The sequence below is a fragment of the Chrysochloris asiatica genome, unplaced genomic scaffold (genome assembly GCF_000296735.1).
Source record: "Chrysochloris asiatica unplaced genomic scaffold, ChrAsi1.0 scaffold00142, whole genome shotgun sequence".
Classification (NCBI taxonomy): domain Eukaryota; kingdom Metazoa; phylum Chordata; class Mammalia; order Afrosoricida; family Chrysochloridae; genus Chrysochloris; species Chrysochloris asiatica.
The window spans coordinates 5,912,952-5,940,754 of record NW_006408660.1 but is presented as its reverse complement, the minus strand read 5'-3'; the positions used below and the strand labels follow the sequence as shown (position 1 = coordinate 5,940,754).

Below are 27,803 nucleotides of genomic sequence, written 5' to 3'. Positions count from 1 at the left end.
CACCACCACCACAGCCAACATCTGGCTTTCCTTGTAGCACATACAACGTTCCCTCAAATCTAGTGGAAGGCCACATGCAGAGTGCTTAGTAGGCGGCTCTAAACCACACTCCAGGCTTGGTTGTTCTTGCCCCACTCAGGTCTTGGGGTCACGCTTGCTTCCCAGGGAAAGACCTGGGGGTTCCAATGGCTGCCCTGTTGTAGTGGTGTCTACCACTAGGGGGCGGGCTAGGACAGGGAAACCACCAGCAGGAACCAACCAACAGAGAGAGTACCAGAGAGAGTATCCTGTTGCGGAGATGGGGAGACAAGCGAAAGGTTTAAAAAAAGAAAATGGGTGAAAATTTCAAGTAGTTCAGCAAACTAAATAGGTTGGACTTGATTTAGACTTAAAACAAATATACATGATATATTTTCTAAAGGATTTCCAATCTAAACTTTAAATCTACCTCTGCTCTTGTAGTCTGAGTCCCCCAAGGAGAGGGATTATAAACCTCGCTTCTTCCTTCTAGGGTCCATGGAACATGCTGTTGGCTAACATGGACTTGCTAGGGAAGATAGTCAATCAGTTTCTTCCCATTTATTTTTCTATCTTCCTTTTAGTTGTTACCCATGTCATTAACACCTCTCTGGTCTCCCATTCCCCTAAGAGGAAAACCTTAAACAGCATCCAAGAGAATTCAACAACCGTGCTTTGGGTTTATCTTTGGAAATATCTCTGGTTCTCCATTTATAGAGACGGCATAACATTTCCTCTTAAACCAAAACCATTACAGTACAAAATCAGTAAGGCAGGCCACATTAGAGAGCAAGAGCAGAGGTGGTCTGTCTAAGCGATGGTGTTTAGTGGAGACCAGAGCTAGGGGTGTGATCCAGCCTTGATCACTCTGAGCAGCCCCAGCTCAGGTCTGCTTGGCTCCCTTCCCATCCTCCACCCTCTGGGCTCCGCCTGCCCCACAGCACTTTCATATGTCTTTGCTTCTACTGCTCCTTTGGTGGTGAATGGCTTTCCCTCCGCCTGCAGCTATCAGACCTCTGTGCATCCTTCAGAAGCAACCTAGGGGGTGGTCCCCCAGAAGCCCAAGACTTGGTTGTGTGTGACCCAATTGCTTACGTGCACCTTTGCAGTGGTGTTTCGTGCACTCCTTTGTGGACTAGCGCCAGGTGCACAGCAGCCCTCAGTCCTGTTGTCCACACTCTGCAGGACTCTAGAAGGGTACGACTCATGGCTTATTCACTCTTGGTCCCCATGCCCCACAGGTACCAGCTGAGAATGAGTGCTAAGAGGGTGCTCCTGCCTGAGCCTGGAGGTCCAAGACACACAGCTCACCTCGGAGGTTCTTGACAAAGTCCTCCAGCTTCATCTTGCGCTCGGGCTTGACGTTGGGGCTGTACATGTCCGTGTTGAGAAGGATGATGGCAAAGGCCAGGATGAATATAGTGTCTGGGTTCCGGAACTGTCGTACCACCCCAGGGTTGCAGATGCAGTACCGCTGGCTGGGGACAGGGGGAGAGGAGGAAGGTCAGGACCACTGAGGCAGACTGTCAGATTGCCCCTCACTTATGAGTAGTCACCATGACTTGAGTTCCTACGCTCACCAGCTGGGCAATCACCCCTGGTTTGTCACTTCCCTTGGAGTCTCGGTTTCTACTTTTGATAGGGGGATAATCCCTGTCTGCCTTAAAGAAGACCCTACTACCCATTTGTCTCTTCTTACAGCCCCACCCACCCCATATTTTTAGATGCTTAGGGTAAGGACCTCATTTCCCAGTCCCCTCTCAGAGACAGGGGTGGCCATCTGACTGAGGGCTGGACCTTGAGATGAAGAAGCTCATGCCTCCACACCAGTTCAGAGAGAAATGCGCTTGCCCCTGGTTTAAGCCATTGTTACAGTGGGATCTCCGTTAAACAGCAGCCGAACCAACTGACTCACTAATCCACTCTTCTTCTTAGCCATCCCACTTACTGTTCTCACTGCTTGAAACTGACTCCCCTGCTCTCACAGTGCCCCCTTTACCAGCTCCTCATGGAAGGCAGAGTGCAAAGTGGCAGGGACAGAGAAAAGGAACTAGGGCAGAGCTCCACGGCCAAGGCTTAGGAGCAGCAAGCAGTAGCCACTAAGCTAATACACGGAGCTCCAATTTGGTTTACCCCATCCTTGGAGGGCTGGGGGCTCACCACCTTCCCGATGTCCTACGGGCCAAGCTGCACACCTTCACTAAATGAGTGTCTGCAGGACAATAGGTGGCGTGGCTTAGTGTATCTACCTGTCCCAAGTCACTCGATCTGTCCACCACTCCCTGCAGCTGGTGCTATTATTATCTCCACTTTCACAGGTGAGGGAATGAGGCACAGAAATTCAGAAAGCACAGCAAGATGGCACAGTAGTAAGTGGTGGAGTTAGAGTTTGAATCGGGCCAGCTGACTGTACAGCCCGTGCTCTGAGATGGCTAATGAGATTTTATAAGAAGGCAAACACAGTTCAAAAACCAGGCTTCAACACTAACTAGCAGTCGTGATCATGGGCAAGCCCCTTAACCTCTTTCAGTTTCCTCATCTGCAAATTTCAAAATTAGGGTAATGAGTGCCCCCTCCACTGCCACTGCTCCTCTCTGGAAGGAGCCAGTACAGTCCTGAAATGCATGAAGGGCCACTATGCTCAATCCCTTTCCTCCCACCAAAACAACAGGTACGGACAAATGCCTCTGCTTAGGTGACAGGAGTAAAGGGGGATTCAGTCTTATCACAGGCTCTTCTCCCCGACCTCCTCCCGCCCCACCAATGCCCCCAACCTGAAGGCCTCGATGAGCCGCTCCACTTTCTGTGCCTCCCCCTGGACGCGGATGTGGGCCTGGAATTTCCTGAGGGCTTCATCCAGCTCCATGGCTGAGAAGTCCATCTCGTCCACCACACAGCTGGAACAGAGACCACGCGTCAGCTTGCTCGAGCAACAGAGCCCCTCTAGACTTCATCGTCACAAGATGCTCAAATCCTGGACTACTCAGGGGGCCCTCTGGTCAGGGAGGGTTCCACTCAGTTTCTCCACCCAGCGAAGCACAGCACTTCAGGACACGGCAGCTAGGTCCCTGGTGCTTCAAGAGGGTTCAGGAAGCCCCCTAAAGCTGTGCTTATATTTGTCTGAGGGGGCCAGAGCATAAGGTTAGGAGTGATGGCTTTGCTTTATTCTCGAGAAGTGCTTGTCTTCCAGAAACAAACATGTTTAAGCACAGAGGTATGTCAGTCACATCACCTACATGACTTCACTGAGTCTTCTCTCCTCCATGACAGGAAGACGTAGCCTCCATTTTCAACAAGAGGAGAGGAGGCTCAGGGGCCAAGCCTTCACGGCCTCCCTCACTGGGGCCCTGGGTTCAGCTGCGGCATGGCACGTGGGAAAGATGGGGACAGGAACCACGAAGGATTATTTTCTGACAGCTATTCCAGCAGCTGCCCTTAGGGGTGCCAGGTGTGGTGGATTGGGGGGAGTTGGGCTACTTCCTGAGGCTGCTGCTATTTTCTGACACAAGTAGAACAATACACGGATTTCCTATGGACCTAGAGCCAGCTGGGAGGGGTTGGGGAGGCAAGGCTACGGCTGCAGGGGTGAAGGGGAGGTGGCTAGACCCAGCCAGTCTTGGGCTGTTGATTTAGTAAGGAGCTGATCGGCTCCCCTTGAGACATCTCTATACTACTCCACGGTTTTGGGGACAGCTGGTTTTTCCAGAGGAAGCAAACCACAAGCTCACTTCATCTGTCTGACTTGGTAAGGATGTGATGGAATGAGCCCGTGCATGAGTGAATCCAAGGGTGGTGCCCCAGTCTCCTCACCTATGAATCAGTAGTACCTGCCCTCCTCCCCAGAGGAAGCAGGCCCACGTGACAGGCCCTTGACTATAGCACTCACACTGTAAGATTGCTCTCTCCGAGACGTGTGCTTCCAGGAGGACCCTCTCTGAGTCCCAGCTGCTCCCTCACTGCAGGTGTGCTTCCCTACCAGCCCAAACAGTGCTGACACAGCCACAAAGCCAGGAACCAGCATCGAAGCAGGGTGGAGGGTAATCACCTTTTCCTGCAGCTCTCTCAGGCAAGGCCTGGGCTAGGACACAGGCCATGTGGATGGAGCCCTTCTCTCGGTCCCCAGCTTTGGTTTCTGCAATGCTCTCTCTGGGACTACTGAGAGAGCTCCCATGAGATACTGACACAGACCTGAGTATGCCTGTGTGTCATCAGGAGTCCGTAAGTGGCAGTAAACGGCATACCTAACCCTGTGTGAGTGTACAAGAGGGACAGAGAGGGTGAGGCCATGTGCTGCACGTGTGAGTGCTTATGAGTGCATGGCGTGTGTGGTGTGTGAGCTATGTACCCTGTGTGGGAGAAAAGAGGTCCCAGGGCCTGTGACAGACCTCACTGCCCTGGGCCCGAGAACTCACTCCAGCACGTCGCGGTTGAATTGCTTCTGCCGGTTGCCCAGGAACTCGCCAATCATCTGCCGGCTGAGGCCCTTGCGCTGCAGCAGGAAGTGGGCCACCCCCACTGGTGTGTCGGGCACAAAGCCTCGATCGATGAGGTACTGGACCCCCTTCTCAGGCTTCCTGGGGGTGGGACAAGAAACAGCTTCAGCCCCAGCAACCAAGGCCCCCAGTTCTACCACTTGTCCTGTAATCCCTGCCTGCATCCCTGCCTGGCTTCTTGGGATCTCTCTTAGGTCCATCCTCCCTGCCCACCTACACCCACATCCCTTGTCCCTGTTCCTCCTCATCCACGATATCTAAGGCTGGCTAGGCACATCTTCCTGTGGGACCACTGGCCTAAGGGCCCCAGACACCCGTCCCTTCTTGCCATTGGTGGAGGGAGAGGTTGAAGCCCCTACACCATGTGTGGGAATGGCCAGGTGACTCAGGAGCACTTCCATGGTGCTCCCTGCTCAGCTGCCCCCACTAGGTTCCCTTCATCTACCTGTCACCAAACACCCTTCCATAGATACAAGTGCCCTCCCCTCCCAGCTGAGCTCCATGTTCCCCTTTGTGGGAAGCTCCCCAACCCCAATAGGAAATCATACTACCACACCACCAACAACTAGAGAGAATTGACTCTGTGGCGGCCGATGTGCTACGCATGGCACACACACTCATTTATTTAAGGCTCACAACACCCTCTGAGTTTGGTACTCTTACCTGTGGGCCTTATAAAAGTACAGATTCTGGAGCCAGACAGCTAGGTGAGTCTGGGCAGAAGTCTTAACTTCCACTTGTGGGTTGAATTGTGTCCCCCACAAAAGGTACGTTCAAATCCTAACCCCTGCACTTGTGTACATGACCTTGTTTGGAAACAGGATCTCTGCAGATGCAACCAAGTTGAGATGAGGTCATGCATGCTGGATAGGGGGTGTCCTAAGTCAGTATCACCGGTGTCCTTATAAAAAGAGGAGTAACACAGAGACATGGGGAGAATTGCGAGTGGTGATAGACACTGAGATGCAGGGACGGGTGCTTCAACAAGCCAAGGAGTAGAACACCAAATGGTTTCAATCAGGAACGGTATGCACCAGGGTTGTAGTCTTTCACCATACTTATTCAATCTGTATGAGCACATAATCCGAGAAGCTGGATTACATGAAGAAGAACGTGGCATCAGGATTGGAGGAAGACTCATTAACAATGTGCGATATGCAGATGACAGCACCTTGCTTGCTGAAACCAAAGAAGACTTGAAATACTTACTGATGAAGATCAAAGACCACAGCCTTCAATATGGGTTGCATCACAATGTAAAGAAAACATCCTCATCACTGGACTGATAAATAACATCCATATAATGGAGAAGAGATTGAAGTTGTTAAAGACTTCATTTTTCTCAGATCAACCATCAACATTCATGGAAGCAACAGTCAAGAATCAACATACTGCATTAGGTAAGGCTGCTGCACAAGATCTCTTTAAAGTGTTGAAGAGCAAAGATGTCAGTTTGAGGACTAAGGTACACCTGACCCAAGCTGTGGTATTTTCAATAACCTCATACGCATGTGAAAGCTGGACTGTGAAGAAGGACGACCATAGGAAAATTGATGCATTTGAGCTAAGGTGTTGGAGGAGAATATTAAAAATACCATGGACTGCCAAAAGAACAAACAATCTGTGTTGGAAGAAGTACATCCAGAATGCTCCTTGGAAGCTAGAGAGCCAGACTTCAGACATATTATCAGGAGAAGGACATCATGTTTGGTAAAGCGGAGGGTCAGCGAAGATGAGGAAGACCCCCTACGAGATGGACTGGCACAGTGGGAACAGTAATGGGCTCAAGCTTAACAGGGACTGTGAGGTTGGCGCAGGACAGGGAGTGATTCGTTCTGTTTTGCATAGGGTTGCTATGAGTCAGTATTGACTCAATGGCACCTAACAACAAAAACAGCAATCAAAAACTTCCCTTCTCTTCCAGTGCCAATGCTGCAGCTTCTGGATGACGCCTCCTCTGCACCATGCCCCACATTGGCCCCACAGAGCTAGGGCTGCCACCTCCCTCCTCAGGGCCCTCTGGATATTAAAAAAAAAAAATCCAAACTAGTTGCCAATAGTCCTTGGAAAATTATTTAGTCTGTGTCTCAATTCCCCATTTGTACATACAACATGCATAAAGTACTATGCCTCGAAGCAGTCAAAAACCATTATAAGAGAAGGACCAGTGTGGACAGCCACCATACCACGGTGAGGTGACAGTGGCTAGGAGCAGCCATCTGTTCTAGGGAAAGTGGGGAGGACAACTAAAAAAGGCCTTCCTGAGGAGGTGCGCTGACGCTGGAGCCAGGCACAGAAAGGTTGGTGGAAGGGTGTCCCGGGCAGAGGCGACAGTCACTGCAAGAACTTTATGACACGCAACAAAACAAGGACACAGAAGGTCAAACATTTTAGCCCTAGAACTCCAGCAAGACAGAGTGCCAGGACTTTTAGCCCACCCTTGGCTCCTGGAGGTGGTGTGCTGTGGAGTCAGTTCCGACTCATAGCGACTCTGTATAAGGTTTCCAAAGCTGTAAATCTTTACAGGAACAGAAAGCCTCATCTTTCTCCCACGTAACAGCTGGTAGATTCAAACTGTGAACTCTGCAGTTAGCTGCCCAACGCCTACTGACTATGCTACCAGAACTCCTTTCAGTTCCTTAAAATTCACTATACCCTCCCAACCCATCACTGCTGCTTAAAATCAACCCTGTCCAACCTTGTAGAACCACATCCCCAAATTCCTGTGTGTACCTCCAAGTTACTTTCTTTAGCCTGTCTTAACTCCACCCTTGGGGACTCAGCATCCACATGGTGCAGGCAGTCACATTTTTGCCATCTCTTCCAACCACCTCTGCAGTCTGGGTCCTGCACTTCCTGGAAGGCTCCCAGGGAGGAGAGTCCAAGTGCCACCCTGCTCTGACTGCATGCCTTCGGAGTCAGACTTCTAGGGTGGGCTGAGGCAGCTTTTCTTGACATGGGACTGATTCAGACTTGGCTGTGACAGGTAAGCACATACAGACCCTCCAGCCACTCCCTTCATACACACCTTTCCTAGTCAGGGGCAATGCTCTCAGTGAGAGCAATGAGGAGTCTGGCAGCGGTGCTCAGGGACAACTTATCTGCTGGAATGAAGCACTAAATTCCCCTAGGCAGGACCTGGAGGGTCAGGAACAGGTTTGCCTGCCCGTTTTAATTGCTCAGATTGTTTAGAGGAGGCAGAAGAGAAGATGTGGGGCCACAGCTAATGTTAGCCTCAGGATTGTGCATCCCGCCCCCTAGCTCCATTCCCATGACTCAGTGGGGGTGCCCCAGAGTGGCTTGTGGCCCATCCTGGCCAGTCAGAGTCCATGGGACACATGCACGGGGGAGGAGCATCTCTCTCCCTGCCATGGCTGTGTAATGCTGGATGTGAGCCCGGGAACTGTGGGAGTAGCCCCACCCTGGGTGGGTAGGATAGAACTGACATCAGGGAGGCAGGACTTCCAAGGTCCACGTGCCAGGAAGGCCTCTGTGCTTTAATCAGCTGGGCTAGGTTTTTGTCATTTGGAGGAGGCCCGGAGTAAAAGAGAGGTCAGAGACCAACTTAAGGTCTCTGGATATCTTGTCTACTTGAGGATTTTCAGTCTGACCCGGAGGCCCACCTGGTGACTGCTTATAGAAGTGGCCACAGGACAAGGATGGATTCACCAAGTACGGCATTTGGTGAATCCTTGCCCAGATGGGTGGTGCAGGCTCCCTATCCTGCCCAACACCCTTGACACTTGACATTTGCTTGCATAGCGGTCTCCCACAGACCATCTACTGTACCCAGCTTGGCCTTTTCCACAGCTCTTTCTGATGCTGGGAACCCAAGCTGAAAGTGTGGCCTGGGGTTTTCCAGTACTCATCCAGAGTGTAGATGGAAGAGATGATTCTCAGAAGCAGGGCTGGTACCCTGCAGAGCCTGCCATGGCTCTGTCCTTGTCTCTTCTGAGGATCTCAGCACCAGCCTCCCCAGGCCTAGAGACTCCCAGTACAGTGGATGGCTATGAGGGTTGCAGGCCAGAGGAGTGGCTCATATCTAAGGGTCAAACTACTCTACTCAGCAGAGGATTGAACCCTGACCTACAAAGACCCAGCTATTAAAGAACTCCTAAAGAAGCACAAGTTTAAAAATAATTGGCACTATAAGCAACAACTGGTGTGACACTGAAGGATCAGCGCTGGACTGCAAACCACAAGGTCAGCAACTCAAACCCACCGGCTGTCTCTTGTGGGTTTCACCTGCCTATACAGGGTTGCTATGAGTTGGAACTGATTTGATAGCACTTAACAACAACAACACAAACAACAACAGAAAGCCTAGTACCAGGATCCCTGAGCTAACACTTTCTGTAGCCTTGAATTATGCCTTGAACTCTCTGAGCAACCACCTACCTCCTGCATGTACACTTCACAAGATTCAGTGAGAGAATACAAACAAACTGTTCAGTACAGTGCTGGCCACATGTTCCTATCCAGGTTGGCCACCATAAATGTTATTTTCTTTATTACAGCCTAATATATACAAGGGGCATGGAGTTAGGGTCAGCACATGAATCCCAGCTCTGCTCTGAGAGCTTTGACCAATCCCTGAGTCCTGGTTCCCTAACAGGTATAGCTGTTGTTGTTAAGTGCCACTGAGTCGGTTCCGACTCATAGTGACCCTCTGTATAGGGTTTCTGAGGAGTGGCTGGTGAGTCTGAACCTTCAACCTTGCACTTCAAACTGATCTTGCGGTCAAGTGCTTATACTACAGCGCCATACCAGGACTCCACAGGTATGGTTGGGGCCATCTATTGCCCACCAGGAGGCTGGAAGAGTGAAGTACAAGCTATGAGTCATACAACAGTGCTTTCTGTGGCTCCTTCCTGTTAGTGCCAAAAGACAGTGGGCCACCCAGAGCCAGGCAGGAGACTGGATGCTAGGTGCAGGGGAGTTCTAGCTCACAGAGGGGACCTGCCTTCAAGTATAAAACCTTAGGGCTTAGATGCCCTGATAAACAGTCCCTCCGCCCAGGAACCCCTACACTGCCACCACCAAGAGGTCATCCTGCTTGCATATTCCTCAGAAAAAAGCAACTCTCTCCCTTCCAAGAGTGCCTGTTCTATCATGGGTAGCTCTGGTTAGGAGGACACTCTTCCAGAGGTGGGAGGGTCTGGCCTGGCCCACCTGTGACAAACCATGTCACAGTAAAGGGGAGGGATGAGAAGGAGCAACAGGGGGAGTGAGGCGTTGCATCACTGAACACAAGAACCAGGTGGGCGGGCAGAGAGCAGGGCGCAGACTTGTTAAGGAGTCTTCTCTAATCCTGATGTCATGCTCTTTGTATCCCCCCAGGTTTCACTGATTATTTGCTCAGATCTAGACTGAATAAATAAGGTGAAAAGATAAAACCCTGTTCCAATTTTAATCCATACACATCCCTTTCTGTTTAAACAACTGCCTCTTTTTTTTTTCTTCTTCAAGTTTTTATTGTGAATTGAGTGAAAGTTTACAGGGCAGATCATCAGTTTTACATTCAACAAATCATATACTTTGTTTCATTACAGTGATTATAATCCCTGTCATGTACCATCAGTTAACAGTATTTCTCTCTATTCATTTTAGCTCTGTTTTTTTTTTTAAAACACTCAGGTACTTAGCTTTTGACAAGAGTGGTCTCGTGCAATATTTGTCATTATGTGATTGACTAATTTCACTCAGCATTAATGTCCTCCAGGTTCATCTATGTTGTGAGATGTTTTGCAGATTCTTCGTTATTTATCAGCTTTGCATAATATTCCATTGTGTGTATGAACAACTACCTCTTGATCTGTGTACATTTTCTGCATAAACACAGTTAAGAGTTTCAGAATTCTCATTCTTCATAATGTTAGCTGTAAATTGCTATGATCCACACAGTCAAATGCCTTCATGTAGTTGATAAAACACAAGTAAACATCTTTCTGGTATTCTCTATTTCCAGCCAAGATCCATGTGACAGCAACAATCTTACCCCCTCGTTCCATGTCCTCTTCTGAATGGGGCTGGAACTCCTGGCAGGTTCCTGTTGATGTATGGTTGTATTTGTTCTGAATTATCGTCGACAACATTTTGCTGATGTGTGATCTTAATGATATTATTTGATAATTTCCATATTCCGTTTGATTACCTTTATTTAGAATGGCCACATGTATAGCTCTTTTCTCGTAGTTGGACAAGTAGCTGTCTTCCAGATTTTTTTACACAGATGAGTTGCATATTTCTGTTGAAGCATCTCGATTAATATTCCATCAATCCCTGGAACCCGGTTTTCATCACTTCCTTGAGTGCAGCCTGAGCTTTAGTACCATTGATCATAGGCTACTCCTGAAATGGTGACTCTGTGTATTCCTACCGTCTTTTTTTTTTTTTTAATTCATCAATTATTTAATGAGGTTCTTTCTTTGTAAGAAATCTAGAATACTAATTCGTGAGGACAGATTCCATTTGTGAGAGCAAACACAGCACGCAGGTAACCTTGGAGCTGGGGAATGACTTTGATTTTTGGTATAATTTGTGAGTCCACAGCTTTCTGATCCACTTTGCACTGCTCTGTAATGTATTTATCTTTCTCAGTGTCGAAGATCTCGCCTTTTTGGTGCCTGGGCTTCCGCAGCTGCTGCTTCTTGAAGTAAGCATCTGTGAGATGTTTGGGGACCTTCACGCCACTGATACTAATTTTGGTGGAGGTGGCAATGACAAATTTCTGGTGTGTTCTACGCAGAGGAACTCGATTGAGGGACAGCGGTCCAGTCACAAGGAGCAAACCACTGGCTAAGTGCTTCAGGAAAACCACTATCTTGCTTCGATGGTGCCCAGTGAGGATGATCGGAATGGTTCCAGGAGTGATGCTGGACCACAGTCTTCTGACATGATGACTGAAGGGTTTTTTGCCGTGGCTCAACAGCTTCCAAGCCACATCTTCAGTCGGGTAATACCTAGACATTTTGTGCCATTTACCCACCAGCTGGCTTGTGACAGTAGCAAGAACCTTCTCCTACTTCTTCTTTTCAACCATGGATTTAGCAGCTGGATACTTCCTCTTGTACATGGCCTTTCTGGAATACATGGCCAATCGGGAATACCTGCCAATTCCTCGGACTAGGACAGGATTTTGGTGGCTGCAGTGCGGCTTCCCCTGCTTGGGGTTTTTGCCCTTGAGGTGAGCCTGCTTAGCTTTGCCATTGGCATCTGCTTTTTTGACTTCAGGCTTCTTTTCCTTGGTAGCCGGCTTCTCAGCCCTTTCATCCGCCATCTTGCAAGATGGGAAAGAGCCCTACCATCTTCTTTCATGTTTCCTGTATCATTTAATGGAACTTTGAGGCCTGGGCTTTCTCTTTAGTTCTTTTAACTTAAGAAATGCCAACCATGTTCTTCCCTTTTGGTTGTATAACTCCAGGTCTTTGCATATTTCATTATAATACTTGTTGTTTGTTGTTTAATACCTCTGAGTCAGTTCTAACTCATAGTGACCCGGTATAGGGTTTTCAAGGAGCAGCTGGTGGTTTTGAATCCGTGAACCTTGTGGTTTTCAGTCCAGTGCTGATCCTACAGCACCACACCAAGACTTGTGGAGTTGTTGTTGTTGTTGTTAAGTACCGTCGAGTTGGTTCCAATCCATAGTGACACCTGTATAGGGTTTGCGAGGGGCAGTTGACGAGCCTGAACTGCCGACTTTGCGTTCAAACCAACTTTGTGGTCCAGTGGATTAATCTACAGCGCCACACTGGAACTCCTGGACTTTTGGAGTAGGTACTGTTATTAACCCTATTGTACGGATAGGTGAACTGAGGTTCTGAGAAGATGTATAACTTGTCCAGAGGTGGCTAGACTGGAGTTCACACTCCTGACACCTGGCATAGTAAGAACTAACATGGGATAGCCCTCAGTATCCCACCTTCTCACAGGTACAAGCAGGTAAACTGAGACTCCAAGAAGTCAAACCATACGACTCTGAAGCACTGGCCCTAGGACCACCAGCAGCAGGGAGATGGGTTGAGCACCCCACAGCTCTGGTGAGTACCTGCTCCTTGCCCACTTCCCGCATGCCCAGTACCTGTGTTCAATGATGTAACACCTCAATTTCCATCCTGTCCCTCCCCTTTACTGGGACATGGGTTGTCACAGGTGGGCCAGGATAGACCCTCCCACTTCTGGAACAGTGTCCTCCTTATCAGAGCTACCCATGACAGAAGAAGGGAGAAAGTTGCTTGTTTCTGAGGAGTATGTAAGCAGGACACAATGACCTCTGGTTGGTGGCAGTGTAAGGGACTCCCCTAGGGGGAGGGGGGCTGGCCAGGGCCTCTAAGCCCAAGGTTTTACACTTGAAGGCAGGTCCCCCTCTATGAGCTAGAACTCACCTGCACCCAGCACCCAGTCCCCTGCCTGGCCCACTGCCTGTTGGAACTAACAGGGGAAGGGGCCGCACAAAGTATTGCTGTGTGACTTAGAGCTTGTACATACACTTCACGTACGCTTCACGCTTCCGGCCTTCAAGGGAGCATAATATGCAGGTGACACAACCTTGCTTGCTGAAAATGGAGACAGCTTGAAGCACTGACTGATGAAAGTCAAACATTACAGCTTTCAGTGTGCATTACACCTACATGTGAAGAAGATGAACATCTTTACAACCAGATCAGTAAATAACATTATCACAAATGGAGAAAAAAGGGAAGCTGTCAACAGTGCCATTCTATTTGGATCAAGAATCAACAGCCATGGAAGCAGAAGTCAAGAAATCAAATGACACATCACATTGGGTAAACATGCAGCAAAAGACCTCCTTACAGTTAAAAAAAAGTAAAGATTTTGATAACTAAAGTGAGCTTGGTCCAACCCCAGGTCTTTTGAAATTGCCTTCATATGCATGTGAAACTTGGACAGTGAAGAAGGAAGACAGGAAAACAGATAGATTTAAACTGCAGTGTTGGTGAAGAATATTGAATAAACTGTAGGCTGCTAGGAGAATGAACAAATCAGTTTTAGAAGAAATGTAACCAGAATGCTCCTTAGCAGTAAGGATGGCAAGACTTCGGCTTGCTTTCTTTGGATACATTTCATGGCTGCTGCTGTTGTTAAGCGCTGTCGAGTCTATTCCAATGCATCGTGACCCTGTATAGGGTATGAACTGCTGACCTTGTGTTCACAGTCCAGTGCTGATCCTACTTTGCCACACCAGAAGTCTGGACCCATCATTAGGGAAAACCAATTGCTAGAAAAGCACAGTGTTCAGCAGACAGTGAAAATGAGGGAAGTCCTCAGTGAGATGGACCAACACACAGCCTCATAATGGACTCAAGCACCAAGGACCACTCAGGTGGCACAGAACCAGGCAACACTTCCTTGTGTTCTACACAGGTGGTCAGGAGTCACAGCCGACTCCACGCCTACCAACAGCTCTGCAGGAGGAAACGAATTACAACACAACAGGCCGGGGAAGAAGGCCTGCACAATGTTAGCCCACGGAGGTGTAAGCCGTTATTATTATTTATTGAGCTCTGGTAGCGTAGTGGTTACGAATTGGGCTGCGAACCTTAAGGTCAGCGGTTCGAAACTACCAGCCGCTCCGCGGGAGAAATATGAGGCTTTCTACTCCCGAAAGGATTTACACCCTCGGAAACCCTGTACAGGGTCGCTATGAGTCAGAACCGACTCGACGGCACTTAACAACAACAACAACATTGACTTGAAGCACTTACTGATAGAGGTAAAAAGAAAACAAACAAAAACAAAACAAAACTATCGCCTTCAATATGAATTACACCTGAATGTGAAGAAATAAAAATCCTCACAATGGGGCGACTTTGGGCCTTTCCAAAAGCCCTGTATACCACCCTCCCTTGGAACTCACTCTAGGTCTGGAAGCCCTAGCTAATCATGACAGCACCTCTGACCAAGCACTCCTACACGCCAGGTACCACTATATCCATCCTCATCAGGCCCAGGGGGCAGGTCAGAGAGTGCAGAGAGCTGCCCACAGTCACACAGCTGGCAGGTGGCAGTGCTGGTCTCCTGCTCTCACTCCTGGAACCCGGCCTCTTCTGAAGTCTGTGTATGGCTGCCAGGACTGGCCTGGTCGGGAGCACTTCCTGAGGTGATTTGAGGCCAGACAGACTGCCGCTGCCCCTGGGATGCACCATCCCCTCCAAATGCATCACCTTCTCAGGTTCCATTTGCTTAGCTTTCCTCTTGCTCTCCCACTTTGGATATTGTAATTTCTAATTCACACCCACCACAGGCCCTGAAAACGGTGTGATCCCTCCAGATAGAGGTCAGAGGAATGCATAAATAGTTCAACTGACCACTAGTATGAAGCTTGGCAAGGATGGGGGTTCTTTATTCAGCTCACTGATAGATCTCAGTCCCCTAAAACTGGGCATGGCATAAAGCAGGTATTCAGTAATCACTTGTTGAAATGAATGAATTGACCCCAAACATAGATCCATGTCATGTGAAGAAAGAATAGAAACCTCAAGAAATGGTTTGGTGATAACTGGCTAATTCATACAGAAAAAGAAAACTTAAGACTTCCCCACACCTCACACTGTTCTCCAAAACAACCAGATTAAGGTCATAGAATGTATAAAACAAAGCTGTAAAAGTATTACATAAAATACTAAAATTTGTGTTTAAGACTGGATAAAAATCTATGTTTATGATTGGGGGCATAATTGGCAGAGCCTTTCAAAATAAAAGACAAACTCTCAAAGTAATAAGAAGAAAAGGACACACTGGCAATTGATGAATTAAATTGAAAAACTTCTGTATGACAAGAGAACATAAATAAGGTTAAAAGACAAGTGACATATATATAGTAAAAACCACTTACTGTAACTTTTAAAGTGTAAAGGTTCAATTTTATGGTTTATGAATTATATCTTACAAACAAAACAAAGACCACAAACAACAGACTGGAAAAAATATTTGTAGTTATAAAGGATTGTTGTTGTTAAGTGCCACGGAGTCAGTTCCGTCTCAAAGCGACCCTGTACAGGGTTTCCAAGGAGTGGCTGGTTAATTTGAACCACCAACCTTGTGTTTCAAACCAACCTTGTGGTCGAGTGCTTATCCTACAAACACCACACCAGGACTCCATAAAGAATTAGTATCCACAACATATAAAGAACTCCTAGTAGGTCAAATTGACAATGAACCTAATAGAAAAACAGGCAAGAATATGAGTAGGCATTTTAAACCCAGATGGCTAAAAGACACATGGAAAGATGTTCAACCTTACGAGTAAGCAGGGAAGGCAAATTAAAACAAACACAGACATACTGTTTTTACTGATTGGTTGTTGTTGTTGTTATGTGCCGTGGAGTCGGTTCCGACCCATAGCGACCCTGTACAGGGTTTCCGAGGGTGTAAATCTTTACTGGAGCAGAAAGCCTCATCTTTCTCCCGCCGAGCGGCTGGTAGTTTCGAACCGCTGACCTTAAGGTTCGCAGCCCGATTCGTAACCACTAGGCTACCAGAGCTCCTTTACTGATTGGTTAGGGAGTAAAAATAATAACGCTGACAAGTATGTGTAAGAAATAGGCTCTCTCAAATTCAGTTGTAAAGAGAGGAAAATTGGTACAGTCCCTTTCTAAAGAGTAAATTGGCACTTCCTATTTAAATTCAGGAGTCCTGGTATGGTGCTGAAGGATAAGCACTGGACTGCTAAACACAGGCCAGGGATTCAAACCCACAAGCTGCTCCTTGGACTTATACAGGGTTGCTATGAGTCGGAACCAACTAGACGGCACTTAACAGCATTTCAATTACAGGAATCCAGGTGTGGCATTGTAGGATAAGCACTAAATCACAGGGCTGGTTTGAACCACAATGTTGGCAGTTCAAGCCCACCAGCTCTCTCTGGAAATCCTATATAGGGTTGCTATGAATTGAAACTGACTCGGTGGCACTTAGCAACAACATTTCAAATAAAAATGTGCCTATCTAAGATCCAACAATCCTACTTTTAGCTACCTTCCTTAGAGGCTCTCTTGGGGTTGTGTGTAAGGAGGTATATACATGCTGTGCATCATTGGTAATCATGAAAAAGTGGAGGCAACTAGCCAAGTTAAATAACCTCTGGGATAACCACACCATCAGCCACTTTATGGACAGAGCAGCAAACAGGAATAAAGTGTTTTTCTGTGCACTTAGCACAACAATCTCCAAGAGGCGCTGCTGAGTGGAAGCAGTGAACAGCACAGTGAAACCACAGTAAGATAATGCCACGTAACCCTAACCCTCAAATAAACATAATCCCAGGACAAATCATAGTAACAGCAGCCAGCACTCACTAGGGCTTACTAGGAACTAGGTACTCTTTTGAGCTCTTTCTACAAATCAATTCACTTAGTCCTCACAACCCTGTGAAACAGATGCTTCTAGCAACAGTCCTGTTTTACAGGTAAGGACACTGTGACATAGGGAGCTAAAAAACTGCTTAAGAAGATACAGACAGGAAGTGCTGAAGCCAAGACTGAATGCAGGCAGCTGAGTCAGAGCTGTGCTCTTAACCAAGACTCTCTGTATTTCCCAAGAGCACACATATATCCAGCTATAATTGCATGGTAAGAAAAGATTTGGAAGGAGAGATAAGAGTCAAAAAGGATGCTATCTTTAACCATAAGTCTTCAATTTTCTATGTAGAATGCACTCATATATTGTACATGTAATTAAAAATTAATAAAAGCAGGAACAAACAAGAGACCAACACTGTATGGAAGGAGACTCTTTTCTGGTCTTTTGGGCTTGAGGAGGCCCTATAGAGCCCTTGCCCATCTCCACTTCTGACCTCCACCTGCCTACTCTGCTGGGGCTCTCACACCAGGGTACACCATCTGGGTTACCTGGGGAGCTGGTAGAGGCCCCATTAACTCAGCCTCCATCAAGAGGGGCTACAGATGATCTTGGGCAGAATTGTGGAAAATGGTCTTCCATGGTCCAGCTTGTTGCTCCGGCCAGGGCTCACATGTTAACAGGGTGACTTACACAGCAGCAGGCCATCATCAATAGGGATCTTAGGAAAATCACCCTGGCAGATGAGAGGGCCCAGACTCTGCCAGTCCTAGGCTGAGTGAGGACCAATAACCCACAGCCCCTTGGCTGTCCCAGTGAGAGTATGCCCTTCCCTACTCTCACATCTGGGACAGGCTCACTGACAGCCAACAGTGCTGATAACAAGGGGGTTGGCAGTCCTCCCCAATCATTCCAGAGCTAGGCAAAGAGGAAGCTGTGAGCCAGGAGCAGCTCAGCAGAGGCCAGAACCTATCAGACCTCTCACTACCACAGCCTAGCCTTCTGGGAAAACCACTGCCTGTCTCTGGCTCCTAGGACATTTGTCAGTGACAATCAGACAGGCTGGCTGTGCCTTCAGTTCCACCACCCCAGGGACGACCCCAAATCCTGGAGGCCCCATGAGTAAGATTAGGTGAGCTCTCAGGCTCAGGTTTAACAAGAACCTGCTAGTCTCCCTTCCTCTCTTCCTCTATCTCAGGTTGTGCTAAGAATGGTGGTGGTAGTGTGCCATCGAGTTGGTTCTGACTCATATCAACCTTGTTTGTATTAAGGTTTTTGAGGAGGTAAATCTTTATGGGAGAAGAAAGCCTCATCTTTCTCCTGCAGAATGGCTGGTGGATTTGAATTGTTGACCTTGTGGTTACCAGCCCAATGCATAATCAGTTACGCCACCAGGGCTCCTTGTGCTAAGAATTGTTGTTGTTGTTAAATGCTGTCAAGTCGGTTCCAACCAGTGACACTACAGGGTCTCCAAGGAGTAGCTAGTGAACCTGAACCGCTGACCTTGTGGTTCAAACCGACTCTGCAGTCCCATGCTTATCCTACAGTGCCATACCAGGACTGCCTGTCTCCCTCATTACATCTGCTCATGGGCCAACCAACAGCATCTTTCCAGAGTTAATAGTGCTAGCAGGGATTTCCCTCAAAGACCTGATGGCCTTCTGACACTTCCGCTCGCAGCAGGTTAATCTCTTCCTCAGAGACGCGCCTACTCCTGCCCCTCCCTCACACTCCTCATCCCATGTGGTGCAAAATCCCACCTTAGGAGGCTGACATGCAAGGCCAGGTGTGGCTCTGGCCTTCACAGAGCACTCCCCATGTGCGGCACCATCCCAGGCAGGGCCCCAAACTCCTGGTGCTGGCATTCTTCTCTGTGTAACTTCATCACAGAAAAGCCCCGTTACCCTGATACCAGTCATCCTTGGATGGGGCTGGACTGGGCTTGGTGGGTTCCAGTCTCCCCTAACCATGGCACTGTAGTAGTGGTTGGTGGTTATGTGCCATGGAGTCGGAACCGATTCATAGCGACCCTCTACAGGGTTTCCGAGGCTGTAAATCTTTACAGGAGTAGAAAGCCTCATCTTTCTCCTGCGGAACAGCTGGTAGTTTCGAATTGCTGACCTTGAGATTCACAGCCTGACTTGTAACCACTATGCTACCAGAGCTCTATGGCACTAGTGACCCTGATAGCACGGTTGCTGTGACTCTGTGCCAGGTGCAGTGTCTCCGTTTACCTTCTCGTGTGCTCACTTCTAAGCTCTCAGTGTGGACACCTCCATCTCAGCACAGAGGCACAGGAGCAGGAAATGAAGGTGCGTTCAATCCTGTTCACGACCACCTGCCCTATGTTTCCTCCAGCTTCTACCCCCGGGCACAGCTAGCATGGGCATGGACAGTGGCAGATGTGTGGGCAGGCAGGGTACTCACTTGTTGAAGAGGTTCAGGCCGATTCGGTAGTGCCTCTTGCGGATGACGTCGTTGCTAAAGGCAGGTGAGTCCCAGCTGTTGCGAGTCTCTTTGTGGTAGGTTTGCTTGCTGAGTGTCTGCTCCCGCAGGCTATCACGGGAGGAAGACTCAGAGCTGCAGTTGATGGTGTCATTGGAATTGGATGTACTGTTGATGCTGTCGTTGTCCCCATCCGAGTAGTCTGACTCAGACTTGCTCTGCCTGTTGGCTGAGCCATTGATGGCCAGGTGGCTGTCAAGAGGCCTGAGGGGACGGGGCCGCAGCTCAGGCTCTTCCCGGGGGAGGCCTTTGGGGGGTCCGCCGTGGGGAACATGCTTGGGGCTGCCCTCCAGCCCACCAAGGCTGCGCTCATAGGCAGTCTGCCTCTTGAGCGAGCCTCGTTCCGAGCGGTCACTGAGGTCTACAGAACTGTCACTAGGCGGCTCAATGGTCAGCAGCGGGAGGTGCTCCCCCCGCAGTCGCTGCTCAGGCCGCTCCAGTGAAGGTGTGCTCCGGCAGCTTGTGTCTGTGTCCCCCTTGTCATCCTTGTGACCCAAAGCCCAGTAGTCCTGGGATGAGCCCCCAGTGCGTAGCCGCATGTCTGACTCCGTGCTGGATGGACGGTCCCCCAGCTGTGAAAGAGGCAGAGGTGGTGACAGCTCCTCCTCGTCAATGTACAGAGTGACATCACTGTATGAGGCAGTCATCTCGTCCAACTTGTGATGGTCCAGGCCATGCAAGGTCGACTGCAGCTCAGTGTCCCGGACCCGGGCTGCGTCTGGGGCAGGCACCTCCTCGGCATGCAGACTTCGACAGTTGAGGGCATCGTCGATGGACTCTGCCAGTGACTTCACCTGCCGGGAGAAGGCATCCTCCAGCTCTGTGATGGCATCTGTAAAGTCACTGGAGGCGGCTGGGGATTTGATGGCGGCAGGTTTACCAAGGTCACCACACTCAGACGGGACCAAGGCACCCAACTGGGAGCCGTCGTTGGTCACCGATACCTGCTTCCCCTCGAAGTAGGAGCTGTGCATTTTCTCAGCCCCCTCAAAAGAGAACTGCATCCTCATGTTGGACAGCACAATGCGGCGCGACATGCGGTTCTCTGACATGGAGCTGCGGAGGCGCTCGAAGTTCTTGTTCATCTGGTACTGGCGGAATGCCGTCTGGATGGTGCGGGCCGCATGGCGGGTCACGAGGCGCCCCCCATACTTTCGTTCTAGCATCTCCACCTAGTGGGAGAAGGAGAGGAGATTGAGAGCAGTCCCACTAGTTGGCCTGGTGCAGCATCTACCAAAACTCATTCCTTATCCTTGATGCCAGGGTGATGCTGCCTGGGGAGCTCTCAGCATGTTTCAAAGATACATGAGCTCCAAGGCCAAATACAATAGAGAAACACTGTGCTAACGTATAAAGAGCAATGCAGTGCTTGGTGCGGTGTGCTAATGAACTTCGGGAGGCCTGAGACCACATTGTGGTAAGGAGCTGAAGCTTTCATCCTGGCTTCGCCCCCTGTTATGTATGTGACCTTGGGGTAAAAGCTCCGCAACGTGGCACTTCCTCATTTGTAAAATAGGGATAATACAATGCCAGGTACTTACTACATGTCGAGCACAGTAGAAACTAGGATGGAAGACCTTCAACTACTTTCCTGGAAGGTGTTCATAGTGTGTAAACCCCTTGAACTCCCACTGTTTGGATGGGGAAGCTGAGGCCCAGAGAACAAATCCAACACACACACAGGCACACTCAGAGGACTTCAGATTCTGGTGGCAGTTCTCTCTTTCCTACCACGTGGTGATGGCCTTCTCTGAGTTTGGAGATGGAGTGAAGAGCTAGTGTTCTGAGAGACTCACCACCAGGGGAGGGAAAAGTGGGCTCGTTCTGGCTGTCTGGAGCAGCATCCTCGAGGCTGGTGTGTGGGCCCTTGAGTTCTGTTACTGAGTGAAAGTCAAGCACACTTCTGTAGCTAGACCAGCTCTGAGGGAGTCCATGAAAAGCCATGCATGATGGTCTCCCCACCAGGCCATGTATCTCTGGCCAAAAAAGCAGAGCAGGCATCTGAACTGCCCAACAGCAGGGGAAGGGAAAGGCCCGGGGCCCTCAGGAATCTAGGTCTAGCCTGCCTGCTATGTGCCATGCATCTTGCTAAATCTGGTGGTAGAGAACAGGGTTCTTGCCTGGAGAAGCTAAGAGGACACACACGGACACACAGGCCTTTGAAATAAAAGTTAAACCAATGCTGAGCAAACTAAAGACTGGGTCTGAGTCAGGAGGAGAGAGGTAACTGGGAAAAGGGCATCTTGTCCACTCCTCCCTCATTTCCAGTCAGAGAGCTGGCCAAGTAACATCACATTTCTGTTCATCTCTCTGGAAAGCAAGTGGGTATGGGCAAAAGTGTGCTGAACCATCTCAGGCCAGAGGGCACGGACAGGGGTTCCTGGCTCCCAAACTCTAAATATGTCAGCTGTCCTAGACATCCCCCAGGAGAGGCAACACAGGTGAGGCAGAGTAGCTGTTTTAGGAAGAGAATAGCAGCAGGCGGGGTTCAAAATGACTTTTCAAAGACCAGTCAGACTCAGAGTCAGCCAGGGTGGTTCTGTTTCCCTGTGTCCTGAGTGACTGAACAGCATACAAAGAAATGACCTCATTTCTACATCTGCACGCAGATCACTTCTGTTTTTTCAAGGTGCCAATGAAGCTCTGAACCCCCAGAGCTGATAAGGGGCTGGAGGCTGGGCTCTGGGAAGCCTTTTCTTCTCTCTCTTAGGTCCTGGACCCCTCCCCTCAATGCTAGCCTTGGGGTGAGAATAACACAAATGTTAGGGCCAGCAGCTCTAGCCCAGAATTCACTTGAGGGTCTTTCGCCCCAGTAAGCTTTGGACCTTGCAAACCAGGTAAGGCTCCTGGTTTGCCCGTGACCCTCTCTCTGAGTCTGTGTGGTGTGGGGCCATGTGTGCTCGACACAGCCTCTCTCAGTCTCTGCTGTCCTCTCCCCACCCCACCCCCCACCCCCCACCCCCCAAGAGGATACGTGCTGTCACTGAGAGGAGCTCGCTCTTACTCAGCCCCAAATGCACGGTGGCTCTTCTTCTTTTGATCTAGCATTCACCCAACAACCAATTAAAAACTTTACTGGGACCCCAGAATTAACTGAACATCCGCTCATCTGCTGTGTGTGCCAGGGACTGCACACTCTCACTTAACATCCACAACAACTTCTCACCTCATGGGGGAACTACCCCCACCTGTATGGGGAGGCGACAGGGAGGCCCAAGCAATCTATTCCTACTTCTACCTGGGCTGCCAGGAGCTCAGGGGCCCTGGACACCACCTGTACCCTCTCCCTCTCCACTCCCCATTCCCTGCCATCCGGTCTCTTATGGAGGCCCAGCTCACTCTCACCTCAGGACCCTGGCACCTGCTGTCACCTCTTCTCGGTGCACCTGTTCCTCCAGCACTCCTAATATCACCTGAGAGAGGTCTTCAATCTATTGCCTTCTCCTCTAGAGTGGGCATCACTCATTAGAATTTAACCATTTCTTTACAGTTTACTTCGCTGCTCACCATGTCAGCTCCAGGAAGCAGGGGCCTCACTCAGTTCACTGCTAATTCCCCAGCACCAAGCATAGGGCCTGGCACATGGTAGGCATTCAGCTGATATGCACAGATTACAATGCACAGCTGTAGCCACATTAAGCCCACATTAAGCATATCATCATCTCCCCAGGCTTCTATGAAAAATCTAGCCTTTCTCATTCTTAGTTTAGTGGTCCTGCTGTTTGGAACCACTGATAATGCCACAGAGGTTGTTCTCCCCTGACATTGGCCTGCTGTGGGGCCAAGTGCCATGGAAGTAAAGGGAGCTCTCTGCCCTCCACAGCCTGACACGGGGCTATTTGTCCATGGGTCCAGGCCCCTTGCTGGACCATCAGTCAGAGCTGAGACAGACAGGGCTGTTCAAACTTACATGACAGCACCATGAGCAGATGCAGAGGGGTACTTCTTGTCAGGAGGAAGACAAACCCAAGCAGTACCCCTACTCACCCCCAGAGGAACTGAGGGGCCACAGCAGGCCCAGCTCCCTGAAGGACAAAAACAAATATCAGGGATCAAACAGAAGGCAGGTCCGGCACAGGGTAGATATGGGCGAGAGCCAGGGGTGAAGTGAATGCTAGGTGTCTGTTAGAAAGGTTGCTGGGACTGCATGGGGCAGAGGCGACTGCCCAGTGTTTATGAGGAGACTGCCCAGAGCTGGGGGATCTGACGAGACTAGTGGGGCCTTAGAGTTGCAGAGCTGCTTCCTGGCAGCCCAGGTCTCTCCAGCAGCTGGAACTCTCCACCAGAGAGCCTTTCACAGCCTGAGACATGCCAAGTGACCTGCTCACTTCTCTGTACAAGCCCATCTTCCTGTTCACTATAACGTGCCTACTAGGTGCTTGACTAGGAGGGACTCAGAATGAGGTTTCTCTGTTTCCCTGGGATCGCTTGTTCCCTCCGCTACCCCATCCCCAACGCTAGCAGGAGCAGTGAGGGACTCTCCTCTGTATCCTCAATTCCTGGCCCTTTCTTGAGCCGACCTAGCTCCCTGACCCCCTTGACTGCGCACCCTCCTTGTTCTGCCACAAAGGGGAGGAAGCTGGGATCAAGAAGCAAGGCAGTAGAAGACACAGGGAGGAATGCAATAGTTAAAGTGAATAGAGGTAAATACTGTTAACTGTTAGTACAAGGATGGGATTGCAATTATTGTAATGAATAAGGTATTTAATTTATTGAATGTAAAACTGATGATCTATTGTGTAAACCTTCATTCAATTCACACAAAAAAATTAAAAGTACCCATTGGGCCTCAAGCAGTCTTCAGCATGGAGTTGTAAACTTGAAGGGATGTAATAAGAAACTTCACCTCTAGGACTGGGGTCAAGCTTGGCTTTTTAAAGGTTGTGCTATTTATGCTGTAAACTGACCTCCCTCTCACTCCCACCGGGCTCCCTCACTTAGACTTGAACACTAGCCAAAGTCAGTCTGCAGTTGGGAGCACCTCTGTAGTCACATGACCTTGGCTGGTATCCTTGAGGCTTTCAGATGCCCATCATGGCCCTCAGACCCCAACCACAAAGGCTCTGAGAACCAGTGCAGAGGAGAAGGAGTCTAAGCAAGTACCCTGGAAGGAATGTCAGAGAACTGAGTGCACTTCAGCAGGGTTTATTATTAAGAGCTGTTGAGTCAATTCCGACCCACAGTGACCCTGGATACGGTTTCCGAGGAGCAGCTGGTGAGCTTGAACTGCCGACCTTGCAGTTCAAATGGCTTTGCAGTCTGATGCATTAACCCACAGTGTCACACCAGGACTCCACATTTCAGCAGGGTGGGTCAGGACAGAAGGCTCTTGGAAGGAGCCAGAGGTGAGCTTTGCTGAGAAGAAGGCCTCATTCTCAGTAAATACCCACGTAGACAATCCAGTCTGTCAGGGAGGGCAAAAGCCCACAGGTGTCTGAGAGCTGTATGGGCCATTCGCAGACCATGCCGTTCCCCAGGAAGATGCCCGCAGGAACAGAACAGCCTTGTCACTTGTCCCCATAGGACCAAGGGGCTGAGTGGGCCCTGCCTACCTGCTTATCCTGCAGATCCGAGGAGAGCTCATAGCTTTCAGAGAGTGACCGTGAGCGCTTGATGGCCTCTTCCTCAGCCTGTTTGCGCAGGATAGAGGTCGAGTGCTGCAGCTTGGGCCTCCGTGCACGTTGCTGCTGTCCTGGCGGCCCTGAGTACAGCCCATAGGCCCCCAATGACGTGTGCTCGTAGTGGTCGGGGCTCAGGCTGGAGCTGGGCACCAAGGGGCCCTGGTGATAGGCCGAGGGGTTGTCCAGCGATGTACTGGTTTCACTGCTGGGTGCCTCGCCCTCAACACTGCAGAGAAGAGACAAGACAGACAGGAACTGTGAGTGGGAAACCAAAGTCCAGGGTCCAGAAGGCATGGGTTGTGGGAGGGAACAACCATCATGAAGCAGCCCCACACCTTCCAGGTGCGCCAAACAAATCCTGTCTCCAAGCTTCTGCCTTCATCCTGCCTTAGCTGATGCCTATATGCAATCACACAGACTCACAGCTCTCTGTAACATGGACCACCTTCTAACATGGACCTACCTCACTAGAATGTCAGCTCCCAGAGGACAGAGCTCCTTCTGTCCCCTCTGTTCTCTGATGCCTCCCCAGCCCCCAGAGTAGCGCTTGTCCACACTCAGTCAGAAGTTACTGGCTGACTGGAGGTACCCTAGTACCTTCGTTCCTTCACTCACACTGCTGGATTCAAGTACAACACTGAATTGTTATTACAAAATGTTCCCTTTATATTACCAAAAGTGAGTCTTGAATGCACACCTCCCCGAGGCTAGACAAAATATGGGTGCTGTACATATGCTCCACTAAATCTTAAGACCAAGGAAGCATTACGAACTCATTCTGTAGCCGAGGAAACTGAGGCCCATGAGAGTAGAGAGACTTTTCCAAGCTCACCCTAGTCATAAGTAGGAGAGACAGGATTACATGGATTACAACGCAATGATATTCCCACTCCACCTCATCCGCCCTTGTCATGCAACCTACTCCATAGGATATCCTTGCCAATGCCTCCAAACACCAAGAAAGAGAAGTGTCAAAGGTGGGAGGAGAGGGAGACTGTCTGACTTACTCATCCCAAACTCATGAACTTAAACAACCTTTCATTTTTATAACCACTGGTTTCCACTGCAGACTGATTCTCAAGTGTAGTAGGGCAAAAAAGGTGCGAAATTTATGCAATGGGCTTCTAACACCATTTATGGTAGCACCTCTGGTTGCCCTGTAGTTTCCCTGTAAAATTTTCTTCTGCCTCAGCTGGAAGGAGTTTTAATGACCCTTTAATCCCTGAGGCTAGAGCAGAGCTCTCACTAGAAGTGGAGAGAAGAGAATGGAGGCCCCTCCTGGACCAAAGTCTTAATTCAAGGGTCCCCAACTTCAGAACCAAGTGTGACAGAGGTCTTTCTTCAGGGAAAAGACCCAGATTTTCTCTGCCACAGACTAGCTGTAGATCAAGGTAGGCTTCAATTTAGGTCAAACAAGAGGGTTCGACTGGATATCATCACAGAGTATAGCGCCACCTTCTCCATGCACTCCTACCTACCCACACAGCGGTTCCTGTTGGCACGTTTCTGAGGAGGAAGGAAGCCAGTGAAGCTGGAAGAAAATGAGCAGGGGAGGAGGGGCCAAGACAAGGTCCCAGCAGGTGCATGGGTAGTATGGGGAGGGGGTGGAGTGGGATAAGTAGATCTTATATTTCTCCCTTTCTTTTGACTAAGCTTACAACAATACCTCATGATAAATAGTCAGTGCTTTGCCACATGTCTGCTGCATAAAAGGCTGACTGATTTCTCATGGTGGGAGTTCTGGAGACCCTCCACTACAAATGAGCTGAGGAAAGCCCCACCCAGGCAGAGGGATCCCACGTCCTTGTTCTTTGTTCTATCTCACCGCTCCTCCCTGTCCCTCTGTCCAAGCCTCTCTTTGCTTCCTGTTAGTGCACCACAAGGAAGTGTTTCCAAACACACATCCTCCAAAATGGAAATGTTTTAGTCAGGGACTGGATCTGTTTGTCCAAGCAAGAGGCTGACAGGAAACAAGATCAAGCCCCTGGCAGGGGCTCCACTCATAAGAAGAAAATATAAAATAAGCTTGTAACCCTGAGTTTGCAGAAACATGGTAACTGAGGAGCAGTTTCCCTTCAGGCCCTGAACAGGTGCTGAGCATTCTGCTTCAGACCTGTCACTGGCTTGGCCACGGAGGTGGCTGGGACCCTCACCTCAATGTCCTGATGTTTGTGAAGACTCTGCCCCTCCACCAAGTGGTTTCTTGCCTCAAAACAACTGTGATGCATGGGCTAAGTGGGACAGAGGTAAAGAATGATGTCTGCACAACCCTGGAAAAACAGGGCTCTGGGATATAGGGATTGAGACATGGTTGGAATGGGAAAAAGGGGGGAAATAATGTTAAGAATCTTGGCTGTCTTTTGAATCTTGGTTTCCCTTACATTACATTATAAAATAGACACTGGAGGGGGAGAGAAAGGAATAGCCAAAAATATCACCATAGAAAGCTTGTAAGTCTGTCTTTTGCCTATAACTAATTGGAATATCTAAAATGGGGCTACAACGTGCCAAGTGAAGGGGGCTTCCTACAGAGCCCCTGCATTACATAAGACTATATGAGGAATCCTGAACAGTACCCAGAATCTTCAGAGGTGGAAAATTTCCACTTGAAAGGATGGTTAGAAGCAGCCTGGAGCGGCTAGAAGAACAGATGATACTTCTTGAAAGAAAGACTGACAGGAAAAATACAAAACAATGAACGGCAGTCCAACTGATTACTATAAGAATAAGCAAGTTGCTCGCCCAGGAGACATCAAGGCAAGTGGTCAGGTCCCCTCAGAGCAAACTCCCTTCTAAGACTAAGACTCAATGGGAATGCATGCTCTGATTGGTGACCACATTTGTCACT

The 27,803-nt window shown here is 49.3% G+C and overlaps 1 protein-coding gene and 1 pseudogene across 3 annotated transcripts in view; both read right to left on the bottom strand.

Annotated features, from left to right (window-relative positions):
* The window catches only part of IQSEC1 (IQ motif and Sec7 domain 1), a 219,941-nt gene that overhangs the window by 19,632 nt on the left and 172,506 nt on the right, over positions 1–27,803 (bottom strand). For all 3 annotated transcript variants that reach the window (XM_006870471.1, XM_006870472.1, XM_006870470.1), the window contains exons 2-6: positions 24,887–25,181; positions 19,257–20,506; positions 4,431–4,592; positions 2,793–2,915; positions 1,330–1,496 (exon numbers count right to left, since the gene is read on the bottom strand). In XM_006870471.1, the coding sequence (XP_006870533.1) occupies positions 1,330–1,496; positions 2,793–2,915; positions 4,431–4,592; positions 19,257–20,506; positions 24,887–25,181 (1,997 nt within the window). The remainder of the gene's footprint in view (positions 1–1,329; positions 1,497–2,792; positions 2,916–4,430; positions 4,593–19,256; positions 20,507–24,886; positions 25,182–27,803) is intronic.
* On the bottom strand, positions 10,951–11,790 carry LOC102815241 (annotated as a pseudogene).